The following is a 23,644-nucleotide window of genomic DNA, read 5'->3' on the forward strand; positions in this document are numbered from 1 at the left end:
GTATTTGCACAATTTGTTGGTCTCTTGCACATTGGTTGCTAAGCTGCACACAAAGTCAGACTTTTATTGCTTCTATTATGTTTCTTTGTAGTTACTATATGCACCTTGTGCTGTGAATGGCTGGGTTTTGTTTGGCTGTAGTCATGGATAATCGTGTGGTTGAATGACAATTAAACTTAAACTTGAAAGCCCAGGACAGTATATGGTGACATATATGTTCTTTGATAACAAATTTAACTTTGAACTTTGAATGAGAGATTCTGGAAATCTTGAGCGCCACATGCCAGCATTTTGTGTGCTTTGCACTCACACCTGCCTCTGCTAAGTCAGGATACTCTCCACTGTGCATCTACAGAAGTCCGTAAAAGTTTTTGGTCACATGTTGAATCTCTGCAAACTTCTCAGAAAGGAGAAGAACTGTTGTGCCTTCTTTACTATAGCACTTAAGTACTGGTTCCAGGACAGATGCTCTGATATGATAACGGCAAGGAATTTAAAATGGACTGGTAGGTTGATCCAAAAGATGATAACTATGGATGGATGGATTCAAAACTGGTTTAGCTAGGGAAGACAGGGGAGTGGAGGACATGCGTTGCCCTGACTGTAAAGCTGTGGCCTGTGGTGTTCCCCAGGGATCAATGTTAGGACCTCTGTTGGATACAGCGTGAAGCTGTGCTGCCCAGCAACCCACCAATTTAACCCTATCTGATTCGTGGGACACGTTACAAAGACCAATTAACCTACCAACCGGTATGTATTTGGACTGTAGGAGGAAACCGGAGCACTTGGAGGAAACACACACATTCCACGGGGAGGATATACAGAATCCTCACAGATGATGTCAGAATTGAAATCTGCTATGCCAGCGGAATTGTGGATGGTGAGAAATATTGTCAAAGGACTCAGGAGGCGGTTAGGTGATTGGTGGGATGTCAGAGGCAGCTTTTTTTTACACAGAGGGTGGTGGGTGCATGGAATGCACTGGGGTGCTGGTAGAGGCAGATACATTAGGGGGCATTTAAGAAACTCTTAGACACATGGAAGATATAAAAATGGAGTGTTACGTGAGAGAGAAGGGGCGAAGAACCTGTACTGGACTATGTTTGTCCTGGTTTCAGCACCATGAGAGTCAGGAGACAATGGGTTTTAAGGAAGATAACTCACAATCGAAAAACTGACTAAATGGGGTGAAGGTTACCATACATCTTAACTTATGAACCTTATTGATATATGGACTCATTCAACAGTTACTTGTATGTTGCGGGTTATAGGATTGTTTTTATATTTATTGTGCTCTTTATGCTTAATGAGATCTGGAGTAACAACCATTTTGTTTTCCTTTACACCTGTGTACTGAAGAATGACAAGAAACAGTATTGAATTTTGAATCATGTATGCAGGCAGGTGGGATTAGTTTGGAGTGAGATCATGGTTAGCACAGACTCAGTGGGCCGAAGAGTTACTTCCTACACTGTAGTGGTCTGTCACAAACAAGAGAAAGTCTGCAGATGCTGGAAATCCAAGCGACACTAACAAAATGCTGAAGGATTGGACAACTATAGATGTTCTATAGATGCTGCCTGGCCTGCTGAGTTCCTCCAGCATTTTGTGTGTGTTGCCTGTACTGGTCTATGTTGACACGCCTTCTAATCCCTGAAGGGATCATGTTTTATGGCTGTACTGCATAAATAGCAGGACAGCAGCAAGATACTCCAAACTAGAGCTTCACATTCTAACGCACAACTCCAAAAGAATATTTAATCAGTGTCAGTAGTCCAGGTGGTGGGAAGGTACTTGTTCCAGGGCCTTTTACAGGATGGGAGTAATTCACAGTATTGGAATTGCACCATGAAGCAACTAAATCAGGTTAATAAACAGCTAAGCCTGGAAGCCATCGCAAGTGAAGAGATAACCACAAGCGATTCTGCAGGTGCTGGAAATCCAGAGTTCATCGTTCCTTCTGTGCCATGTCGTGTCGTATGACGTAGGTGATCATTGTCTTTCCACGACCGTGATTGCTCTTGGCAAACATTTTTACCGAAGTGGTGTGCCATTGCCATCTTCTGGGCAGTGTCTTTACAAGACGGGTGACCCCAGCCATTATCAATACTCTTCAGAGATTGTCAGCCTGGCATCAGTGCTCGCATAACCAGGACTTGTGATATGCGCCAGCTGCTCCCATGGTTTTATGTGACCATGATCAGGGGGCTGAGCAGGTGCTACACCTTGCCCGAGGGTGATCTACAGGCTAGCAGAGAGATGGAGCGCCTTACACCTCCTGTGGTAGAGACACATCTCCACCCTGACACCCTAAATCTGGAGTAACACATAAAATGCTGGAGGAACTCAGCAGGTCAGGCAGAATCTATGGAGAGGAATAAACAGCCGATGTATCAGGCCAAGACGCTTCATCAGGAAGTGAAGAGAAATGAAGAGGATCTTGTCTGTGGAGCAGATATCATCCACTTGCAAGTGAGCTTTGAGGATATTTGTGGAAGTGTCCATAATTTGTTTTTCAAGGGAGTAGGAATTACTGAGAAAATAATGATACGGATGATGGAAACCAGAGGATGTGGAGGAGAGCACTTTGGATTTGGACTATTTCTGGTCTAGTTTTCCAGAAAGCCAATTCAGGACCATCCATGTTTAGGGGTCTTAGTAAAGTTTGTGGACTTTGAAATGGAATGAATGGGGTGGTGAAGGTGTGTTCAAAAAATCAAAGTTCAAAGTAATTTGTTATCAAAGTATGAATACATTATACAACCTTGAAATTCCTCTCCTTATAGGAAACCCAAAAGAACCCACTGTGGAGAGGGAGAGGAAGAAAAATAACAAATTGTGCAAACAATAAGAGCAAGCAGGGTTCAGAATGGAAATGAGTCCATAGACACAAAGCTCGGAACAGGCCTCAGCCTCAACTCCAGCTCATCACAACACCTCTGAGCCTGCAGACACGAAGCCCGGAGCAGAAGTGTGAATGAAAGCATCACTAAATCCAGTTGGAGATTTTGCACTCAGAAGGATCAGTCACCAGGAGCCCACACTGTAGATTTAAAATAAACAAACATTTCACCTTTCACCTATGACCTGTAGTTCTAGTCTCAGCCAACCTCAGTGCAAAAAGCCTGCATGCATTTGCCTTATCTATACCCCTCAATTTTGTATATCTCTCAAATTTCCCCTCATTCTCCTAATATCCCAGGGAATAAAAGTCTTAACTTATTCAGTTTTCCCCTGTAACTCACACAAATGGCCAGAGGAACATAATGCTCCAGCATTTTGTGTGGGTTACTCTGGTTTTCCAGTGCCTGCAGGATCTCTTGTGTTAGTAGTCAGAACAAACTACATCACAGAAACAGGCCCTTCAGTCCATCTAGTCTGTGCTGAGCCATTTAAACTGCCTACTCCCATCCACTTGCACCAGGACCATAGCCCTCCATAACCCTACCATCCATGTACCCATCTTAAACTTCTCTCAAATGTTGAAATTGAGCTCACATGCACCACCTACACTGGCAGCCTGTTGCACACTCTTACGACCCTCTGAGTGAAGCAATTTCCCCTCACATTCCTCTTAAACTTTACACCTTTCACCCTTAACCCATGATCTCTTGTAGTAGTTCCACCCAATCTCAGTGGAGAAAGCCTGATTGCATTTACCCTATCTATACCCCTCATAATTTTGTATATCTCTATCAAATCTCTCCTCAATCTTCTACATTCCAAGTCCTAACCTATTCAATCTTTCCTTATAACTCAGGCCCTTCCATTCCAGCAACGTCATTGTAAATTTTCTCTGTACTCTTTCAATATTATTTACATCTTTTCTGTAGGTAGGATGTTATTATAACATCTCATCTCCTGTACTCAATACTTTGATTTATGATGGCCTATGTGCTAAAATCCATCTTCATGACCCTATAGACCTATGGTGCCATTTTCAATGAATTATGTACCTGTATTCCCAGACGACTTTGTTCTACCATTCTCCTCAGTGTCCTACCATTCACTGTGCAAGATCTACCCTGGTTAATCCTACCAAAGCGCAACACCTTGCACTTGTCGGAATTAAATTCCACCTTCCATTTTCAGTCAGTTTTTGAGCTGATGCAGATCCCGCTACAAGCTCTGATAGTTCTCCTCGCTGTCCACCACGCTCCCAATCTTGGTGTCATCTGTGAATTTGCTGATCTAGTTAATCACATTATCATCCAGATCATTGATATAGATGACACACAACATACAGACCCAGCACCAATCCCTGCAGTGCTCCAGTCAGGCAACCATCTCTCTGGTTTCTCCCACAAAGCCAAAATGTCTAATCCAATTTACTATCTCATCTTGAATGCTGAGCGACTAAATCTTCTGGCCCAACCTCCCCTCTGGGATCTGGTCATCATCCACTGCCTTCATTAACTTTCCTGATAACTTCCTCAGAAAACTCTACAAGATAGGTTAGGCATGGCACAAAGATCAGTTAGACATGACTTACCATGCACAAAGCCAATTAACTCAAAACATTCTCCTGACATATGCTGGCTGACCTGTTGAGTATTTTCAGCATTTTTTGTTTTTATTATTACTTAGAGATACAGTGTGGAATAGGCCCTTCTGGCTCAATGACAGGACAATTTACCATGACCAATTAACCAACTAAGCAGTATGCCTTTGGACTATGGGAGGATATCTAAGCACAGAGGAAACCCACAATTCAGGGAAGAGCATACAATTCCTTACAGACCACACTGCAAGTGAACTCTGAAATCCATAACACCCCAAGGTTATGCTAATGACTATGCTACCATGGTGTTCATATCTAATTTTGGCACCATACAATGTTACAAATCGAGAGAACAAATTTTAATCCTCCTAACCTGGAGTAGAATGACATAAAACTCTGGTACTGAAAAAGCAGATTTCCAATTCTAACTCGGTGCATTGACCTAAGAGTCCACTAGGGAATTCTGCAGCCTGAGTCCGAGTCCACTGGAGACTGAAGAAGATGGCTTGTCCTGGGGTTGAAGGACTGTGTATGTGTGTGAGTGCGTGGGAGGAAAGAAACTTGTTGTTTTATTGCTCATTGTTCTGTGTTGATCTGCCAAGCATCGAGGGCAAGGTAGGTTGGTGCTGGAATGTGTAGTGATACTTGCGGGCTGCCCCCAGCACACTCTTGGTTGTGCTGGCTGTTAATGCAAACGACATATTTCACTGTATGTTTCCATGTATACAAAATAAATAAACTTGAATCTGTTACCAAACATTTTACAGACAGGCATGACACTTGTATACAATATTTTCAGTCTTGAATGAAAATAATTGCCCACAAAAAAATTAACCAAAAGAATGTACGATATAGCACATAGATATTTATTGAAACTGTTTGAAAAAGTCAAGGATGAAAAACAATGTGATGCAACAGTTATTCATTTAATATACAGGAGGAACGGAAGTTGATTGTAACAGAAAATTTGCTGAGTGGTATTTTAGATCTAACTGTAAAATAGTGTGGAACATGCAACTAGGACACACTAACAAAGCAATACCCGCACTGCCTTTGCATTGCAACACAGCACAGAGTAAAAGAGGAGGAAGTCTTCCTTTATTTACTCAAGTGTTAAGGTCGTGGGACCTGCAAGACCATCTTTGTCTCTCTCCCCACCCCCCCCACAAACCTATCTTAAATAGTCTGAGGGGTGGGGGAAAAAGACAGAAATAATACCTGTTAGCCCCCCCAATATAAAACTAATTTTCTGGGTGGATAAGGTCAGTTTTACTCAGGGAGAGAAAAAAAGAATTATGGTCACTATTCCTTGTAGGCTGATACCCTGAGAAATAAATCTCTTGACGATTCCTCTCTGTGCAGACGTGCTTCCTTGAAATTAAAATATTAACTTTAGAATAAATAAAACTCTCTCATTGTTTTAAACACCAGGCATCTCTGGCTGGTGGATCAAGTTTTAAATATCCACATGAAACAACCACTCCGTAACATTCGATTTGTTGCACTATTGAGCTAGAGAAGACTAACTGTAGTGGGCACCGAGGGGAACAAAGCTGTTTGTGTATTGCATCCTTATTTACAGTATTTACACAATTATATCTCTTCTGGGGATCTGATATTGGCGGATTTGAGCTATTCTTACATGACAGGTACCCTAGGGATATTACTTCCAAACAAAAACGGGTTTGGAAATAGCAGAAGGGTCAGTACAAGTCTGTATCGCTCTTTCAGATTATCACCTAGCCATTGGCCAGCTCGATCTTTTAGTACAGTACTGTCTTGCACCCTATCTTTAAAGAAATGCTTGCATATTAAAATAAAAAACCACTCAGAATATTCATTCCAGCCTCTTGAAACTGTTTATAAAACTGAGATGGTGACCGTAGGATGCAGCACCATTCTGATCACCGCTGTTTCAGTAATGCTTTGTACACAGCAAATCCTAGGACAGCAAACACTGTGGCCCCAAGGCTCGCTCGAAGCCAGAAGGTGGAAGTCTTCAGGTCAGCCTGTGTTGTGTGTCTGAAAGGAATAAAATATTTACAGTAATTGTTGACATATTACAGTCCAAATCTAAAGAGCAGTTTATTTTAAACCTTGCTCAAGCACAAGCATGAACTCTTTAAATTAAAGTTCTAATTTTCCTCTCACAGACAATAACAGTCATGCTCTTTGTACCATAGGCCACACTGCAGTTGTGAAAGACATGGCTGTGGTCGACAGTCACACTAAATGCTCCCACAGCAGGATACAAAATGTGATAGGTGGTTACTGAGCATGTTCAGTTAAGCACCGAGCCAGCCAGACTCCTCACAGTACAACAACTTTGAGAGTTGGTTAATGAGGCAGTGTGATTACTGATCTAAGGCTGAGTTAGTCATTTGTATGGCATGAGTTTCTTTTTAATAAATCTACAGAAAGATAATGCAATCCAGCAAAATAATATCACATAAACTTTAAACACATTTACATGTCTGTTCCACTGGATAAAGTTAGTAAGAGATAAGTGCAGAATATATTAGTGATACAAATATTACATTCAGAAATTCATTAAAATATAACTGAGCAATATCTGAGATGACACATCTCTTATGGGTGCTGAGAAAGCTGCTGCTTGTTTTCAGTTTTCTCCATTTTGCAGCAAAGCTGGGTTTTATACCACCTGAATTGTTAGTTTGACTCAGCCATTCATCAACATACTTGACGTCAATGAAACATAAAATAGTAAACCATGTACCTGGCCCATCCACTCTACACCAGGGAGGCTTTTAAACCTTGAAACATTATGGCATTGAACTCTTGATTTCCCTCATCCTTTCATGCTCAATGCACAGGATTGGGAAAAGCTGCAGAGGGTCATATATTCAGTCAGCTCCATCATGGGCACTACTAGCCTCCCCAGCATCAAGGACATCTTCAGAAGGTGATGCCTCAAGAAGGTGGCATCAATCATGAAGGAGCCTCACCATTCAAGACATGCCCTCTGTTCATTGCTACTATCAGGGGTCTCTTCCCTTCTGAATGGTCCATGAACACTACTTTACTATTTTGTTCTCTTTCCACACTATTCATTTTTAAAAAATATTTTTAATTGTAACTTGTAGAAAGTTTATGCATTGCACTCTGTGCAGCAAAACAACACATTTCATGGCCTAAATCAGTGATTCTGATTCATGCTAATGTCACTCTCTTAGCTCAACTCGTGTGTGGCTGAAACCCTTGCTCTGCAACCAGTTTAGTTCCTATTCTGTGTAAACCTGAGGTTATCCAAAAATCTTAACTACTACATATCGCCAAGTTTAGTGGCCCACAATGGCTCCTGCTAAAGAAATGCTTTGGTTTTAAAATTTTCATTCCAATTTTCAAAATATCTCCATAGTTTTACCGGACCTCACTCCTGCAGCATATCCAGTAATACATAAAAACAGACCACGCTATTCAATATAATTACAACTTGATCTTGTATCTGCTCCAGGTTTTAACTCCTTTTCTGTGTCCATTCCCACTGACTTGAATTTGCCACCTTTTTAACTGCTTACCTATTGCCTCCTCAAATACTTCCATGGATCCAGCTGCACCTTCTGTGAAAATAAATTTCTATGCACTTCGGTTTTAAATGATCACCCCTTTGTCTATTAACCACGAGTCTCTCCCATCAATGGAAACATTTCAACATCTACTCCGTGATGCTCCATTATACATTTCAATATGATCACCACTTGTTCCTCAAACTTCAGCTTTCTTGCAATAAAGACCAATGTGCCATTTACCTTCACAACTATTTGTTACACCCCCCTTCCCTTTGTGATTCCTGCACAGTAACACCTTGGTGCCTCTGTATCTCAACTTCTCTCCATTCAGATGATCTGCCTTTTGATTTCTCCTACCTAAAAGCATGACCTCACACATACCACGTCACACAGTGACTCTCAGTGTCTCCCCTCTCATTAATCAATCAGTTCTTCAAACCCTGGTATCTCACTGTTGAATTCTATTTGAGTGTTCTTGTAAAGTGCCTTTGAGCTGTTTTACTAGATTAATATATTAAACATGTTGTACAAATAAGCTATTGCTGCTGTTATTGTTTACCTGCACTGCACCTTCTATGTAGCTGTTACACTTTATTCTGCATTCTATTATTGTTCTAGCTCAATGCACTGTGTAATGATTTGATCTGTATGAACAATATGCAAGACAAGCTTTACATAATAATAAACCAATTCCAATTTCAATTATTATAATAAACAGAGATGTCAAACAATAGGCGTAAGAAACTAATCAATTATCGTTAGATTTTCCAACAGTTAGTTAACTTTGGTTTAATCAAAAATGTGTTGAAATAAGCATTGAATGTGCTTTTAATAAAAGAGCAATTTGAAATGGCATAGAAACAAAGCCTTTTCGGACTATCAGGAGATGCTTTTGGGATGAAACATTTTAATGCCAAGCCAGTAAGCTATTTCTTTTCCTTTCTTAACACTTGTCTGATTATTCCATACTTTTGACATATACATATAACTTTACTTTTACATCGTAGAATATTTTAATGGTTTTTATGAACAAAAATACTTTATCCTTATAGAATCAAATTTGGATATATATTTTCCATAACAACTGCACAGACACAGACACATGCACACACATATCACAGACACTGCTGCAAGGCCTGTGGAAAAAACAGTGGGAATATTCTTTAGACCAATCAACCTTGGGCACATGTGAGTGGCTACCTATCACCATCATATACATAGTTATACAAATTAAAATGCTTTAAAAATAAACTCAACAATCCAGACTCACAGGGTGAAAGTATATTACAACCATCATTAAATTTCACTGGCTCCTAGTATGTAGTTCTGGACTGTGTACATATTATACCTTGTGGTCATTTCTCATTAAATAACAAAATAATTTTCTTCCAAAGTTTAACTTCCACATTCAATAATCACAACATTTCAGCATAAATTTATTTACTTCATGTATTAGAAACCAAAGCCTGCGTATAACAGACACAAAATGGAGGAACCTGGCAGGTCAGGCAGCATCTATGGAGAGGAATAAAGAGTCAACGTTTTGGGCCAAGACCCTTCCTTCCTCTCCTGTATGAGCTTTGGATGTTTCCATTTGCTACTTTGTATGTAGGAAGGGAAAATATAAAATAAGGATTGAATGAAAAAAGACCGTACTTTAAAATTCCCGAAGAGGCTTAGGACTGAGAACAGTCAGTTTATTGGAGTGTGGATGAAACGGTTAACTAATAAACATCAGTTATTGTTTCCAAGGGACAGCCATAGTTCGGTTCAGGAGAATTTACTCTTTATACAGTTACCTGTCTTCAGGTTGTAAACTGCAGGCACCAGAAGAACCCATGAAGATAGAATCTTCAACACAGCTGACGGCGTGTACTTGGTGAACGAGACTGCCTTCATCATTCGCCAACAGCAAAGCACCCACCTCGTCTACTCGGTCTTTTAACCTTGTATATACACACACACACACACATACACATGCGTACAAGTATACAGTTCATAACATAGCACAAAATAGCACACAGGTCACCTCTCTGCATTACACAAGTTTGATTTCCCAATTGATTAATCATTTGATTCAAGGAGCAGTCCTCTACTATTTTATAAATACCTCACTATTTTTACTCTCTTTTTTACACTATGTATTTATTTTTAATGTAATTCAAAGTATATTTTATGCATTACACTGTATTCCTGCTGCTAAACAATACATTTCACTACATTGGTTGGCAATAACAAACCTGATTCTGAATCAGTGATTAAACTTTATTAATGGAATGGAATATGTAAATCACTACCTATAATGCTGAAGCTCTTAAAGAGCTTCTTTAACCTTAGATACATTGAGGATGACAAGGAGGTGGTTTGGTTCAATTGGGGTAGAAATTGGAAGGTTCATTCAAGATCACTGTCAGTCCTATATAACAGACATTGAGTGCATACAACCTAGGTTTCTTTGGACAATAGTTAAGTGGAGATATTTTTTGCCCTTGAGTAGCATTGCAGAACAAAAGATTTAATACAGCTGTCTTTAGATTTAAAAAGAATTGCCATCAGCTGAGGAGGCAAACACCATTTCCTCTGTGTCTAGTAATTTCGTGAGCATGTGGATTGTTCTGTGTCAATTAATCAGTGTGCATGTGGATTGTTCTGACTCTGTCATGTAACAGAGCATCTTTCTGTTTATACCTTATGAATCATGAAGCTATACCAATCAAGTGAAGCTTCTGCTAAAACTGGACAACATGGGGAGGGTTAAATAGCCAAATGAATTAAAGAGTAATTGTTTTTTTTTATTATAAGCAATAACCAGAAAATCAAGGACTGTGGCAGTTGTTTTGAATCAATTACATTTTAAAAGAATCACTGGGATGGTCAAAGTAGAACAGGCACGGAAACTGGGCTCAAACAGGTAGCTTATGAAAGCCAAACACTATATAAAATTACCCTTACTGAGCAGGCAGAAATCAATGACAGGCCAGTGTCACTGGAACTTAAAACACCAGGTCAGATTAATAAACTGGTAAAACATTTAAAATATCCTATTCTGAAAATTTCTGTGCTGTTGGAATTAAGATACCATTAATGGGCAGTGCAAATAATAGTTGCAACTGATAAATACAAGAGACTTTGCAGATTCTGGAAATCCAGAGCAACACATACAAAATGCTGGAAGAACTCAGCAGATCAGGCAGCATCTACAGAGGGGAATAAACAGATGATGGTTTGGACAACTGGTTTTGTATCACCAAATATTGGGCTGGAAAGAGAAACTTAGGTGAAAGATAAAGTCCAACGTGACGGGAACGAAGCTCAGTTTAGATAAATAATGAAAACCACACCAAAGGTGTTTTACTGAAGACCAGTTCTAAGACTCTCAAAGTTCAGTTATAATTGAAACCTAATTTAAATTCATTCTCTTTTAACAGGACTGCCCCTTCACACTAATTTGCATCAGTCACTTGCTGTCTACATCACATCATCTCTTACACTTACGAAATGACCAACTAAAGCCAATGCTGGCATCAGTAGATTAGCCTGTTAGTGACCAGCAGGCTGCAGGCACCGGCTAACTGAGCATGCTCATGTCTGGTCAATTCAAGTTAGGATCAAAGATCAGTGCAAGTTAGAAGGGTTGTTTTGAGGTGAACAAGAATTCTGGTGATGGCTCAGAGATTATTGGTGCAGTGGGCCTCAAGCACAGCAGACAATTAAGAACAGTAGTAACAGATACACCAGGGAAAATGGAACTGCTGTAGGCATGACAGTGATAAATGAATTCATGAAAACTGCAAGTTAAGGATAGCAACAATTCAGATTAAACAGCCAAGTACACCTGCATTTCACTTTGAGGGCACTTATACCGCAAGAAAGATGAAAAATGACCAATCTCGACATAGTATTGGGGTTCTCAACTAGGACACCCAAATCCGAATACCAGCCCCAAGTTGCTTAAAATCTGATGTCCATTACAAGAAAAAGGCTGTGATCAGCTAAGCAGAGTCTATACAAGGAGCAGCCAATGTGGGAAAGTGGGAATGAGAAATAAGGACAATGGAACTCTTTTCCAAATATTGTTTTACTGGGGTTTCCCACTGAGTAACTATGATGGAAATGAGTATCAAGCACCAGGGAGGTTAAATTGGTCACAGAATTTTTAAGCAGCAGTCATTTTCCACAAAATGTACAGTATAGAAATACATTAAGAAGTCAGTGACTGACTCAAGGATGTTATCAAACTGCCTTTCAAAAAAAGGATCTTTGTGCAGGAACACAGTTAACGTGCTGTGATACTGGCATGGAAACAATTACAGATAAGTAAACAAAATTAAAATGAACATCTAAAAGGAAAATTTAAAAATGGTACTAACGTATCCATAGTTTGCCTTTGCTTGTGCATGCAATGAATCTGAAGTTTTACAAAGATAAGTGCAATAATAGTAGTTCAATAAGGACTGAACCACCAACGTCAGACCATCTGCTGCATTCAACATCTGCAAGTTACCTACAGTGATTAAATAAATTGTGGCAAATACCGCCAAAGTGAAATCCTGTTAATGAGAGTGTAGAAAATTTAAACCAGAAACCAAAACGTTACAAAATAAACATAATGACATTAAAAACAGATGACATATCAAATAATTATCTTCTCAAGGAAAACAGGAAGATCTTTCCAAGATAACACAAGCTGGCAGGGGGTGAAGGACAGATAACAGACAGGATTATGTGATATAGTTAATAAGTTGTGCTGTGGTACTGGCATGGAACAGTTACAGACAAGTAAATAAAATTAAAATGAACATCTAAAAGGAACATTAAAAAATTTATCCACAGTTTGCCTTCACTTGTACATGCAATAATGAATCTTCAGTTTTACAAAGGCAAGTGCAATAATAGTAGTTCAAACCATCAGGCTTTAGGATTAAATAAAATTAAGAATGTAAAAGCAAGATTATGGCATATTGGAGACACAAGAGACTGCAGGTACTGGAAATCTGGAGCAACATACCAAACACTGGAGGGTCTCAGCAGGTCAGGCAGCATCGATGGAGAGAGACAGACAGGACGTGATGAAGACTGTCAACCTGCCCATTTCCCTCCACGGATGCTGGCTGACATGCTGAGTTTCTCCAGAATTTTTCTAATGGTGCAGTGGATTGGGAGAGTCTGTACATTTCTGACATTGATGAGACTGAAATCATGCAACAGAACATGACAGATGTTTCACATTCACTTGGATATCTAAAAATTACAATCTGAATTCTGATAAAGTCACAGAAAGAAATTTCACTACCGACTTGAAACTAATTGATAGATTTACCTTCTGCCTTGCTTTTTAACAATCTTTTCAAATGATGGAAAATTAGTTAAATATCATTTTCTGGAGATGAGGCCCATCCCATTAGACTACCAATATTCTTAAGGAATAAAAGTAGTTACAACTAAGTACAAGGGAGAAAACTCATGACTTTGAACACCAGTGCCAAGCTTTCAAGATATTTTCAATCAGACTATAAAAATTTTAAATATTTTTCATCTTTAAACTTTCAAGTAATAAGTGGGATTGATTAAAAAATTTTTCCCCGGCAGAGGTTAATTCAACAAAATAAAAATCTGTATTTGTTTTATTAATGTCAAATTTAGTGTAAAAACAAACCTTTTCACCTACAGACCTATGGTGTAAATCTGGACATCAATTAACATGCATTTCTACATTATATAAAGGTCATTAGAGAAAGGACCTCTGTCAGATTAGCCTCTCAGTAAGGCACGGAGCTGCCTGTGACCTGGCTGAATTCACCATGAGGCAGGGATTGAACCTGGGAACCTGCCAGGCTGCTTAGGTGTGCAGTCTGCTAACTGCATGAGTTACTTTCTCTAGCTCAGCAAACTTTGTAGATTTAGAATTTGATTAATGTGCAACATGGTTCTATGAGACATTGACTTTGCAATTCAAGTAGTTTAAAATGCTCTCCTTCATCAGCCTTTGCATGGGTCAGACTGGTGTAGTGAAGGAAAGTGTGAAAAGTGCTTAATTTTAAATCAATGAGATTAATTTCTCTCCAGTTTGCAAGTTCCAGATTAAAACATTAGATAGTTCCTGTGTTTCCTTGTATACCCAGAACTCAAAGAACCCCCTTTGACACTACTAGCATGAGGGTTTGAACTCCCATAACAGATTGAGAGTAGAAAAGATTTTCCCAGCCCCAGCTACTGGTATTAGAGACAGAAACCCCACAATACAACCAACATAGTGAGAATTATACCACTTCTAAACAAACTCAGCTAACTTCTCTCATGTACATTTACACGGTATTAACAATATTAAGCTTGCTCATACTTCCCAAACAGAAAACTGATTGGTATAATTTCTGAAATGCTTTTACAATATGGAGATTACTATATTCAATTCAATTGGGGAAGTTAACTCCAAAATATACCAAATAACATTAAATATCAAGTCCCTTTATCCACTCATCCCAAAAATATATTTCCAGTTTTGAATATATCAGTTTAAATTTTCTGAATGCCTTATAAATTACAAGGAGGCATTTGATCAAAAGGTCAGGACTCTAACAGTGTTGGTTGTACTTTGGGTTCCTGTACTTATTAATTATTCTTCAATAGCCACCTTAATCATGGCATATCCACTGTTATTGTTCTGCCCAGTTTACATCACTTACCTGAAGGAAGGATACACTGTTCCATGTATAAGAAGGCAATTAGCCTTCGAATGGAGATGCCTGAACGTGTAGCTAGGGAATTGAATTTGACCCCAAAATACTTTCAAGTGGTTCACTCCTAATATTGGTTGCATAGTCTTTGAGCTAATGAAGCAATTCCCTCACTTTCCCTTGGGTGTCTGAGGCATCAGTTCCTTTGTTCAGCAACAATATGATCATCAGTCCTGTGGTATGAGCAGCATCCCAAACTGGGTTGACATTCCCTGTCATAATCATATGATGCTTGCTCACAATCAGCTCAGATATCACAATTCTAATGTCAAAACTGTAAGCAGGTAGTCGCCTAGAGATATGGTGAAGTGATTGTTGACAGAAGTATGCCACTGAAATTTCAATCTTTTAAAATTAGAAGTGTAAAATAGTGTATGTGAATTTGGTCACTGCTGTCTGTAAGAAGTTTGTACATTCTCCCTGTAACCGTGTGGGTTTCCTTCCACCTTCCAAAGATGTGAGGGTTAGTGAGTTGTGGGCATGGTACGTTGGCATGCTGACACTAGCGAGCTGTCCTCAGCATGCTCTTAACACAAGAGCAGCATTTTTTAAAAACTTAGTAATACAGCATGGAACAGGCCGCTAAGCCCAGCAACCTACCCATTTAACACAGGACAATTTACAATGACCAATTTAGCCTACTAAACAGCACATTGTTGGATTATGGGAGGAAACTGAACCACCTGGAGGAAACCTAAGCAGTTCATGGGGAGAACACACAAACTCCTTGCAGATGGCACTGGAAATGAACTCCGAACTCCAGAATGCCCCAAGTTGTAAGAGCATTGCAGTAACTGCTATGCTACTGTGGTTCCCATTCACTATACGTGATATGCAGTGTGTGATGCAATGTGTATGTAACAAATAAAGCAGATCTTCAATTGTTAGGTTTGGAAAACTCCAATACACTATTAAAATGGGAGTTACACATGCAGCAAGGGATCAGAAATTGCTGCTACACGTATTTTTAACCTAGTTTTAACTTAATTAGCATTTAGTGGGAAGTTTGAAATTATAACAGAGAAAAAGTAGTTAGTGCTACTCAAGTTGGAGGCTGCACCCTGGAAATCATTAGGATATTAATTTCTTCACTGCTGGGGAAGTATTGAAGTCTATCCTACTGTTCACAGGGAATACAAATCCAAGCCATGAAAGTCAATGAAAGCACAGTCTAGTTTGAAAAAGCAGTTTTGATGACTTTAAGAGCATCAGCAACATTCTGAAATGATCCATTTTCCCCACTCTGTGCACTCAGTTTCCTCTCTGCATTCTGGCCTGTGTTGATTTTGTGATCATCTCCAACTCACTGTCAATAAACCCCAAAACTGAAAAAAACTACATTAGTCTATTCCCCTTTCAACCCATAATCTGTGATGAGAAGAAACTGAAAAGATCTAGGAGGAAGTTGCAAACTGGATTATTATAAAGTACTGCAGGATGGGAAATCAGTTAAAATAACAACAATTACAGGTTGAGTAACAAGATCCAGACAGAGGGGGCTTGTTACGTTTGATGCTGCGGGCATTCTAGTCCAGGATAAATTTGACCCAAAACAAACAGAAGATGGTGGAAATGTTCAGGCAGGTCACACAGCAGCTTTGGAAAAGAAGCAGAGGTAAAATCCTATACACTTTTCTCCATTAGTTGTGAGTATTTTACTTTCGGATTTCAGGAAGTGTATATTACTACAGATAGTGTGTTCTACATTAGGATTAAACCATGACCCTAATTACCTGCTCAGATGGAGGTAGAAAAATCTCACGACACTGTTCAAAGAAGATAGTGTTTTAATCAATATTTCTCCCCATAGCAAGGCAGGTTAGAAGCACTACTGTTTACACAACCCTGCCATCAAGAATCTGACTGATACATTTGCTAGCTAACAACAGTGACTACACTTCAGAAGTAAGACTTATTATCAAGCACTTTGATGTTTTCTGGGGGGAAAATGGGACAAAACAAATATAAGGGCATACTTTCTGCTTTAAGCAGTTTCAAAATATGCATGTGATGCCAAGATGTATGGAAAAACAATATTCTGTCGAAGAATAAAATCCAAAACGATTAAAAAACAGGTGTGGGCATAAAACTGAAAATAACCTTGAGAAACGTAACACTTAACACCTGCTGAAGCCAAAATGGAGTATATGATGTAGAATATTTATTTTCAAAAAGCTTAGATGCAATCAAAATGCTTCCAATGTTTCTATGCAAGTAAATAGAAGGATGTGTTATAAAAGTCCAAGGCAGATTGCAAAGGTAGGGAAGTAGCAGGAAAAACAGATTTTCTGTTAAAATATTTCTGGGTTCACACTTGCCTGTAAAGGGAGAATTACTTCTTACTCTAAACAATAAAGGGTATTTCTTACCACAAGGTCAACTTAATTATCAAAATGGGGAATGCAAGTAGCTAAGCAGCAAGTTTTTATACAGGAATTAACTCAGATTTGTCAGATTAATTTACACAAAATGTTCCAAAACAGAACTGGACAAATTTCTAGTTAAGCCCAATATTAGTGAAAAGAAAACATTGTGTTGAATTAGTTTCCAAGGTCAAGATAAGCTAAATATCTAGATTTAACATCTCTCCATCTCAGCACAGACAATTCTCACACCTGGGCATTATTTCTGGTCTCCCATCCTTACATTATTAATTCACACGTTTAACTTGGCATTTTGCCCACCTAGTTAGAATCTCAAGTTTTTAAACAGACAAGTTGTAAAGCTCTAACTACCCTTTCAACTCCACATTTACAACTCTTTTAGAAATGTAAAGAAAATTAATGTAATATATAAAAATAGAGTTTTAATGGGGACAAAAAATCACCCCACAAAGAAACCTTGGTTTGACCCTGCTTTTGCATCATCATGTGAGATTAACTGGTACTTACTAAGTTTACTTATCTCCAACTTGTATGTAATTATAAACATTATAGCACAGTACTGACCTTTGGCACACGGTGTTGAGCTGACCTTTTAATCTACTCTAAGATTAATCTTCAACAAGAGGATTACAATCTTCTTCTGGTCTGAAGACTTGCACGCCTCAATGACCTGGAGAACTATGTTAGCTGGAGTCAGGGCTTTATGCTTTGGCTCTTGGTAGGGTCATGCATGCCAAACAAGTGAAAGGGTAGAGGCCAGATTAAGAATGATCCACTGGTCCTCCAGGTTCAGAGGGGGTTGGTGGTTTAGATCAGGGCTAACAATGCTGACTGGTCAAACAAAACAGTTAGGAAGATAGCAATGAAGAATCGTCCTACATCTGTGTGCAATTGAGTTCCTGAGTCTCCACCCAGGACTTGTATGGCTGGCAGTAGTGAAAACTGAGAGGAAGCTACTGACATGATGAAGGAAGACCTGAACAGTGCCAAAACTAAAACCAAGACCAAAATTGGTTTCTGGAAATGGAGGACCTTCATTGCTGCCCTAAATGCAGCAGTTTAACAGGCAGTAAGATCAATCTAAACCTTTCCTCCCACATAGCCCTCCATTTTTCTATCATTGGTGTCTATTTAAGAGGCTCTTAAATGTCTCTAATGTATCAGCCTCTACCACCACTCCTGGGAAAGTGTTCCATGCACCCACCATTCTCTGTGTAAAAAAACCTCTGACATACCCCCTAAACTTTCTTTTGCTCACCTTAAAAGGGATGCCCTCTGGTATTGGTCACCAGAAACACTGGTTTTCCACTCTATACTTATAAGTCTTAACCTTCTTCACACCAAAGAGAAAAGCCCTAGCTCCCTCAACCTTTCCTCACTAGACAGGCCCTCCAGTCCAGGCAATATCCTGTGAAATCTCCTCTACACTTTCTCTAAAGCTTCCACATACATACATGTAGATATTCTTATAGATAGTTCAGTGCACCTCTTGGATAGCTGGTTCCTAACCTCAGTAACAATGGGCATTCAGGACAGGAAAAGGGATGAACTGAAGCATTCTTATATGGTTGGATAAAGCAGTGTCTGGCTTGCTAAATATCTCTGGTCAGTTTAAAAAAAAAGATACTTTATTTATACATACATGACAGTAAACATGTACATGTAATACCTGCACATTATAAGCATTCTATCAACAGATATTTTCCAAAGGTGCACGTTCTATGTAAAGGCCTTTTAATGTGGGTCCTGTACACAATACACCAGCTGCTTTATTTCAACCTGCTTTAAAGTTTTAGTAGATGGTCATTTCACTCCAATCTTTGCATTTAGGAACTATACAATACTATGTAGAAGATGGTTTGACCAGTATTCAGCTGGTTTTATAAAACTGCCCTATAATGCTGAGTTCCATACTGAAAAAGTCAAGATCAATACTGATCTGAAATAACAAATAATCCTAAATGACAAAGTAAGAAAATCCATCTAACACATCCATCTCATTTATGTTGTAAGTGATCATAAAAATGAATTTTACATTAAATTTCCTCAGCCTTTAATGCAGATTTATTAGAAACTCTTTTCACTAGCCAGTAAGAACTGTTGCTCCTAGCCCTACTCTCGGACTTCAGTACATCATTTAGACTGATAAAAGTGCAGTCTTTCAGGACAGATGTAAGGCAGAGAACCCAGCTGTATCTTACAGGGTCTACTAGATGATACGTTAGATGCTGCAGTTTTATTTCAAATGCTAGCTGTTACTGGTTTACTGGTTCAGTCAGCACTACTAAAAGCTGCAAATCATAGCTAGAACCATCAATTAATTTATCATTCTACCTCATATCACATTTCTTTTGCATTTTCTACATGTGTAAACAAGAGCCCCTTTGCTTCTGGTTTAAAAAGTCAATCCATTTAATTTATATTGTTCGTTAAACTGAGTTTTTTGTGATAAGACAATTATCATCAGATATAATATTAATCTACAGAAACCCCTATGAAAATACCGGAGCTTTTAATAAATGCAGAAAAGTGTAAGTTCTAGGCCTTATATTCCAAAATAAAAAGTCAAAGAAGAACACAAGAACCTATCTCTGCATACCAGCAAGCACTTGAATTGTCAAAGCATTTTAAGGCTGAATATCCAGGGTTCTTTTCTCCCACCCCTAGGTGTACAGCCTTCAAATGCCATGACAATTCAAGCACTTGCCCAGTTACTTCTTAACTGCACAGTTTCTGATTTCATCAGCCCCTCAGGTAGTGTGTTCTAGGTGCTGACCAGACTCCAGGTGAAAAAAATTCTTCCAAAAATCTTCTCCAAGATTCCCATCCTTGATCTTAAACCTTTGCCTACTGTTATGGAGAAAAGTTTCTACTATAGCAAAATTCTGATAATCTGCTGTTTGAGTTCTAATTACTGCACTCCCTCTAACCCACTGGAGTGGGAAATGTTCCTAGCTAAGATCTTGTGGGCTCTCATCTTTTGGTCCTCCCTCCCACGTGGGAGTTTGTTAAAGGCCTCATTGAAGTCTGTGTAAAGAACATCAACCATACTGCTCATCAATACATTCTGTTATGTCTTCAAAGTATTTAGATCAAATTGGTCATAGGGGATCTCCCCAACCAAGCCATGCTGATCATCTGTGATTAATCCCTGCCTTCCAAGAGTAGACTTATCCTGTTTTTCGGAACTTGTTCCAATAACTTCCCTACTACTGATTGATTAGCTTATTCCTGCTGCTCTTCTTGAACACAGGCAATCCATGTGGTTTCTTCAGTTATCCGACACCTACTACACTTATGGGCCCCAGCTCCCCCTTGCCACTCATTACAGCTAGCAATACACAGATTATAGCATAATACAACCCCACAATGTGCTAACCTTTTAACCTATCCCAAGATCAATCTAACCCTTCCCTCCCCCATAGCTCTCCATTTTTCTTCCATGTGCTCATCTAAGAGCATCATAAATGTCCTGAATGTACCAGGTCTTGGGTAGTATGCACCTGCAATCCTGATAAGGCACCTAATATCATGGTAGACATATTGAAGAGGTGGTACCCTAAGAAGATGGAATCCGTTAAGGAGCCTCATCATCCAGGACATGCCATTTCTCGTTACTACTAGCAGGGAGGAGGTACAAGCATGAAGACCCATACTTAGTGTGTTAGGAATAGGTTCACTCCCTCTGCTGTTAGATTTCTGAACATTTCATGAACCCTCGCTATTCTCTTTTTATTGCACTATTTTGTAATTTATAGTAATTTTTACATCTTTGTACTGTACAAAACAACAAATTTCATGATATACAAATCAACAATACACCTGATTCTGATACCTCTTCCCTATTAATGGTACTTTGCTCTAGAATTCAGCTTTCAACCTCACTACATTATGTTAGGGCGGTGAGGTGGAAATATGTCTCTACCAAAGGAGGTGTAAGGCGCTCTTTCGCTCTACTAGCCTGTAGGTCATCCTTGGCCAAGGTGTAGCACCTGCTTAGCCCCCCAAACAGGGTCAAATGAAACCATGGGAGCAGGTGGTGTGGATGGTTGTTTGAGCAGCTGGTGCATATCCCAAGTCCTGGTTTTGCAACCAGTGACGCCAGGCAGACAATCACGAAGAGGATTGATAATGGCTGGGGTGACCCATTTTGTAAAGATATTACCTAGAAGACAGCCACTTCTTCTGTAGAAAACCACTTCTGTTGAAAAATTTGTCAAGAATAATCATGACATGGATGCCACGATCACCCATGTCATTACGACACGGCACATAAAGACAATGACGACATTATCTTTAGCCTTTGTGAATACAGAACACATTTAAAACCTCACCTGCATCATCTAAGGTCAGCAATTACTGCTTTAGTCCCTACTGGTGCTTTCTTTATTTCTGGTTATCTTCATATACTTAGTTTTTGCAATGTGGGTGCTGGTGGCATGCTCACTGTTTATCGGGCCTCGAGAAGGTGTTGGTGAGTTACTGTAATGCCTAGGCTAGAGGGAAACATGCTGGTCATGTTCTTGTGTGTCTGTTCTCTTTCATGGCAGTGGTCATGGATTTGAGAGGTGTCACTGGAGTCAATTTGATGAACAGCAGCTGAGCATTTTCTAGATAGCGAACACTGCAGCCACTCTGTGTGGCAAAGTCACTGAACGTTTAAGGTGGTGGATGGAGTCCCAATCAAGTTGGCTACTTTGTTTTAGATGGTAATGTCAGAGCTGTATGGAGAGAATTCTGCTCAGCACTCAGGAATCCTCTGCCAAAGAAGAGGGAATATCTGTTGAGTTACAAATGACAATTGGCCTACATTAAATTCTTCATAAAGCAAGCCATAAACTTTCCACTGAAAATGTGGATCATGCAAAATATTGTGAGTAGACATTGATCTGTTAACTCTAATCAAACTCACAACACACAAGGCAAATCAAGGTAAGCAGAGAGCGACTTGAGCCTATTTAATCTGCTCACACAGCTCTGAGCATTAGAAACCTTAATGGTGTTTGGTGTAGGAAGGTTCTTTTCTAAATCTTAACATTGACTGTGCATTCACTTTGCCCAAAATGGATACACAATCAGGGGAAGGGCATCTCCTTAAGTGATTTAAGTGGAATATTATTTTACATGCATGAGGAAGCAAACATCACATTCTGTGATTTTGCTCATCAAGCACTGTAAACATAGCAGAATCAGTTCAGTGATTTTTTTTAAATTGTTGTGTTTGCTGAAATGTTTAATATCCTTCCTTCCATAGGTAATCTTTTCAGACTTGCCAGACAATTTTCATCAGAATTTACGAGTAATGACTGACAGGAATGTACCAAGTCTAGTTAAAACCAAGTACATTTTCATGACTGCCATTACCCTTCCCTCCGAGGTCAAGGGTTTGAAATTTAAAAAAAAATCCCCCCCATGAATAAAAGCTTTTAAAAAAATTAAAATCCTGAAAATGTAAATAAACTTCAGTGGATATGCTGAGTGAAGCCGACTTTTGAAGATTATCCCGCCCCAGAAAAACAACCAAAAGATCTTCTGAGAGCCAATAAATAAAAGGAAGAACCTGTTAAGAACTGTAGTGCAGAATTTGGTCTTTACAGATTGCAGCAAGTCTGAGTTGAGGAAGGTCTGACAGATGCAAAATGTACACCTGTTGCAGGTGCATAGACAGCGTAATCGGGCATGGCTGCGGAAACACACAGAAGTAAGGCAGTTGAGTCGCCAGTTGTAAATAAAAATTAAAGAAAATAAAACGCAGATTCACATGGTACTCAAAGTCCCCAACTGTCCAACGCCAGTCCTGAACATTTTTCAGCTACTCCCCACAGGGAGAACACACACGTGACAATCCTACAGGAATGAAAGGAAGTAAAATTTACAAGACCAATATATGGCAATAACTAAATGGAGCAAAATAAAGGAAATGCAACACAAGAAGTCCTTTTGCGTTTCAAAGACAGTGTGCATCCATAGCAATTCCAGTGATACTAGATTTGAAAGAAAATAACACCAAGACTTTGTATTAGTCTGCTGACTCACTGGCTGTCATTTCCCTGGGGTAGTCGAGAGCTTATTTTTACTGGGGTTTGCCTATTTTAGTAAAATACCCTGGATGAATCCAATTCATATGAATACACCGGGATGCCAGCTGTCATACTGTCAGAAGCCTGCAGTTATCACACATTTCAGAAGCAATCTCCATGCACTTAATATCATCATGTGCTACAAAGAGGGAATGGGCATTCAAGTTTGAACCATTAATAACAGCATACTCTGCTGGATTTGAGAGATTATGAAATAGAAATATTCCAGAAAGTGGAATTCCAATCATCATATATTCAGCTCCATTTCTATAAGACAAACAAAATGAACTTGGCCATTTGGCCCATCAAGTCTACCCCACCATTCAATCACACCGGATTTATTTTACCTTGCAAACTCATTTTCTTGCCTTCTCTCTGTAATCTTTGACACCTTTACTAATCAAGAATCTATCAA

General features: G+C 39.2%; 1 protein-coding gene across 5 annotated transcripts in view; it reads right to left on the minus strand.

The window, feature by feature from the left end:
* Positions 1–5,346: 5,346 nt before the first annotated feature.
* The window catches only part of rhot1a (ras homolog family member T1a), a 74,969-nt gene continuing 56,671 nt past the window's right edge, over positions 5,347–23,644 (minus strand). For 3 of the 5 annotated variants that reach the window (XM_059948248.1, XM_059948252.1, XM_059948251.1), the window contains 3 exons: positions 22,710–22,832; positions 9,831–9,977; positions 5,347–6,523 (listed from right to left, as the gene is read on the minus strand). In XM_059948248.1, the coding sequence (XP_059804231.1) occupies positions 6,406–6,523; positions 9,831–9,977; positions 22,710–22,832 (388 nt within the window). In that variant the 3' untranslated portion in view covers positions 5,347–6,405. The remainder of the gene's footprint in view (positions 6,524–9,830; positions 9,978–22,709; positions 22,833–23,644) is intronic. The other 2 variants (XM_059948249.1, XM_059948250.1) reach the window with 2 other exon arrangements.

This window comes from Hypanus sabinus, chromosome 23, assembly GCF_030144855.1.
Source record: "Hypanus sabinus isolate sHypSab1 chromosome 23, sHypSab1.hap1, whole genome shotgun sequence".
Classification (NCBI taxonomy): domain Eukaryota; kingdom Metazoa; phylum Chordata; class Chondrichthyes; order Myliobatiformes; family Dasyatidae; genus Hypanus; species Hypanus sabinus.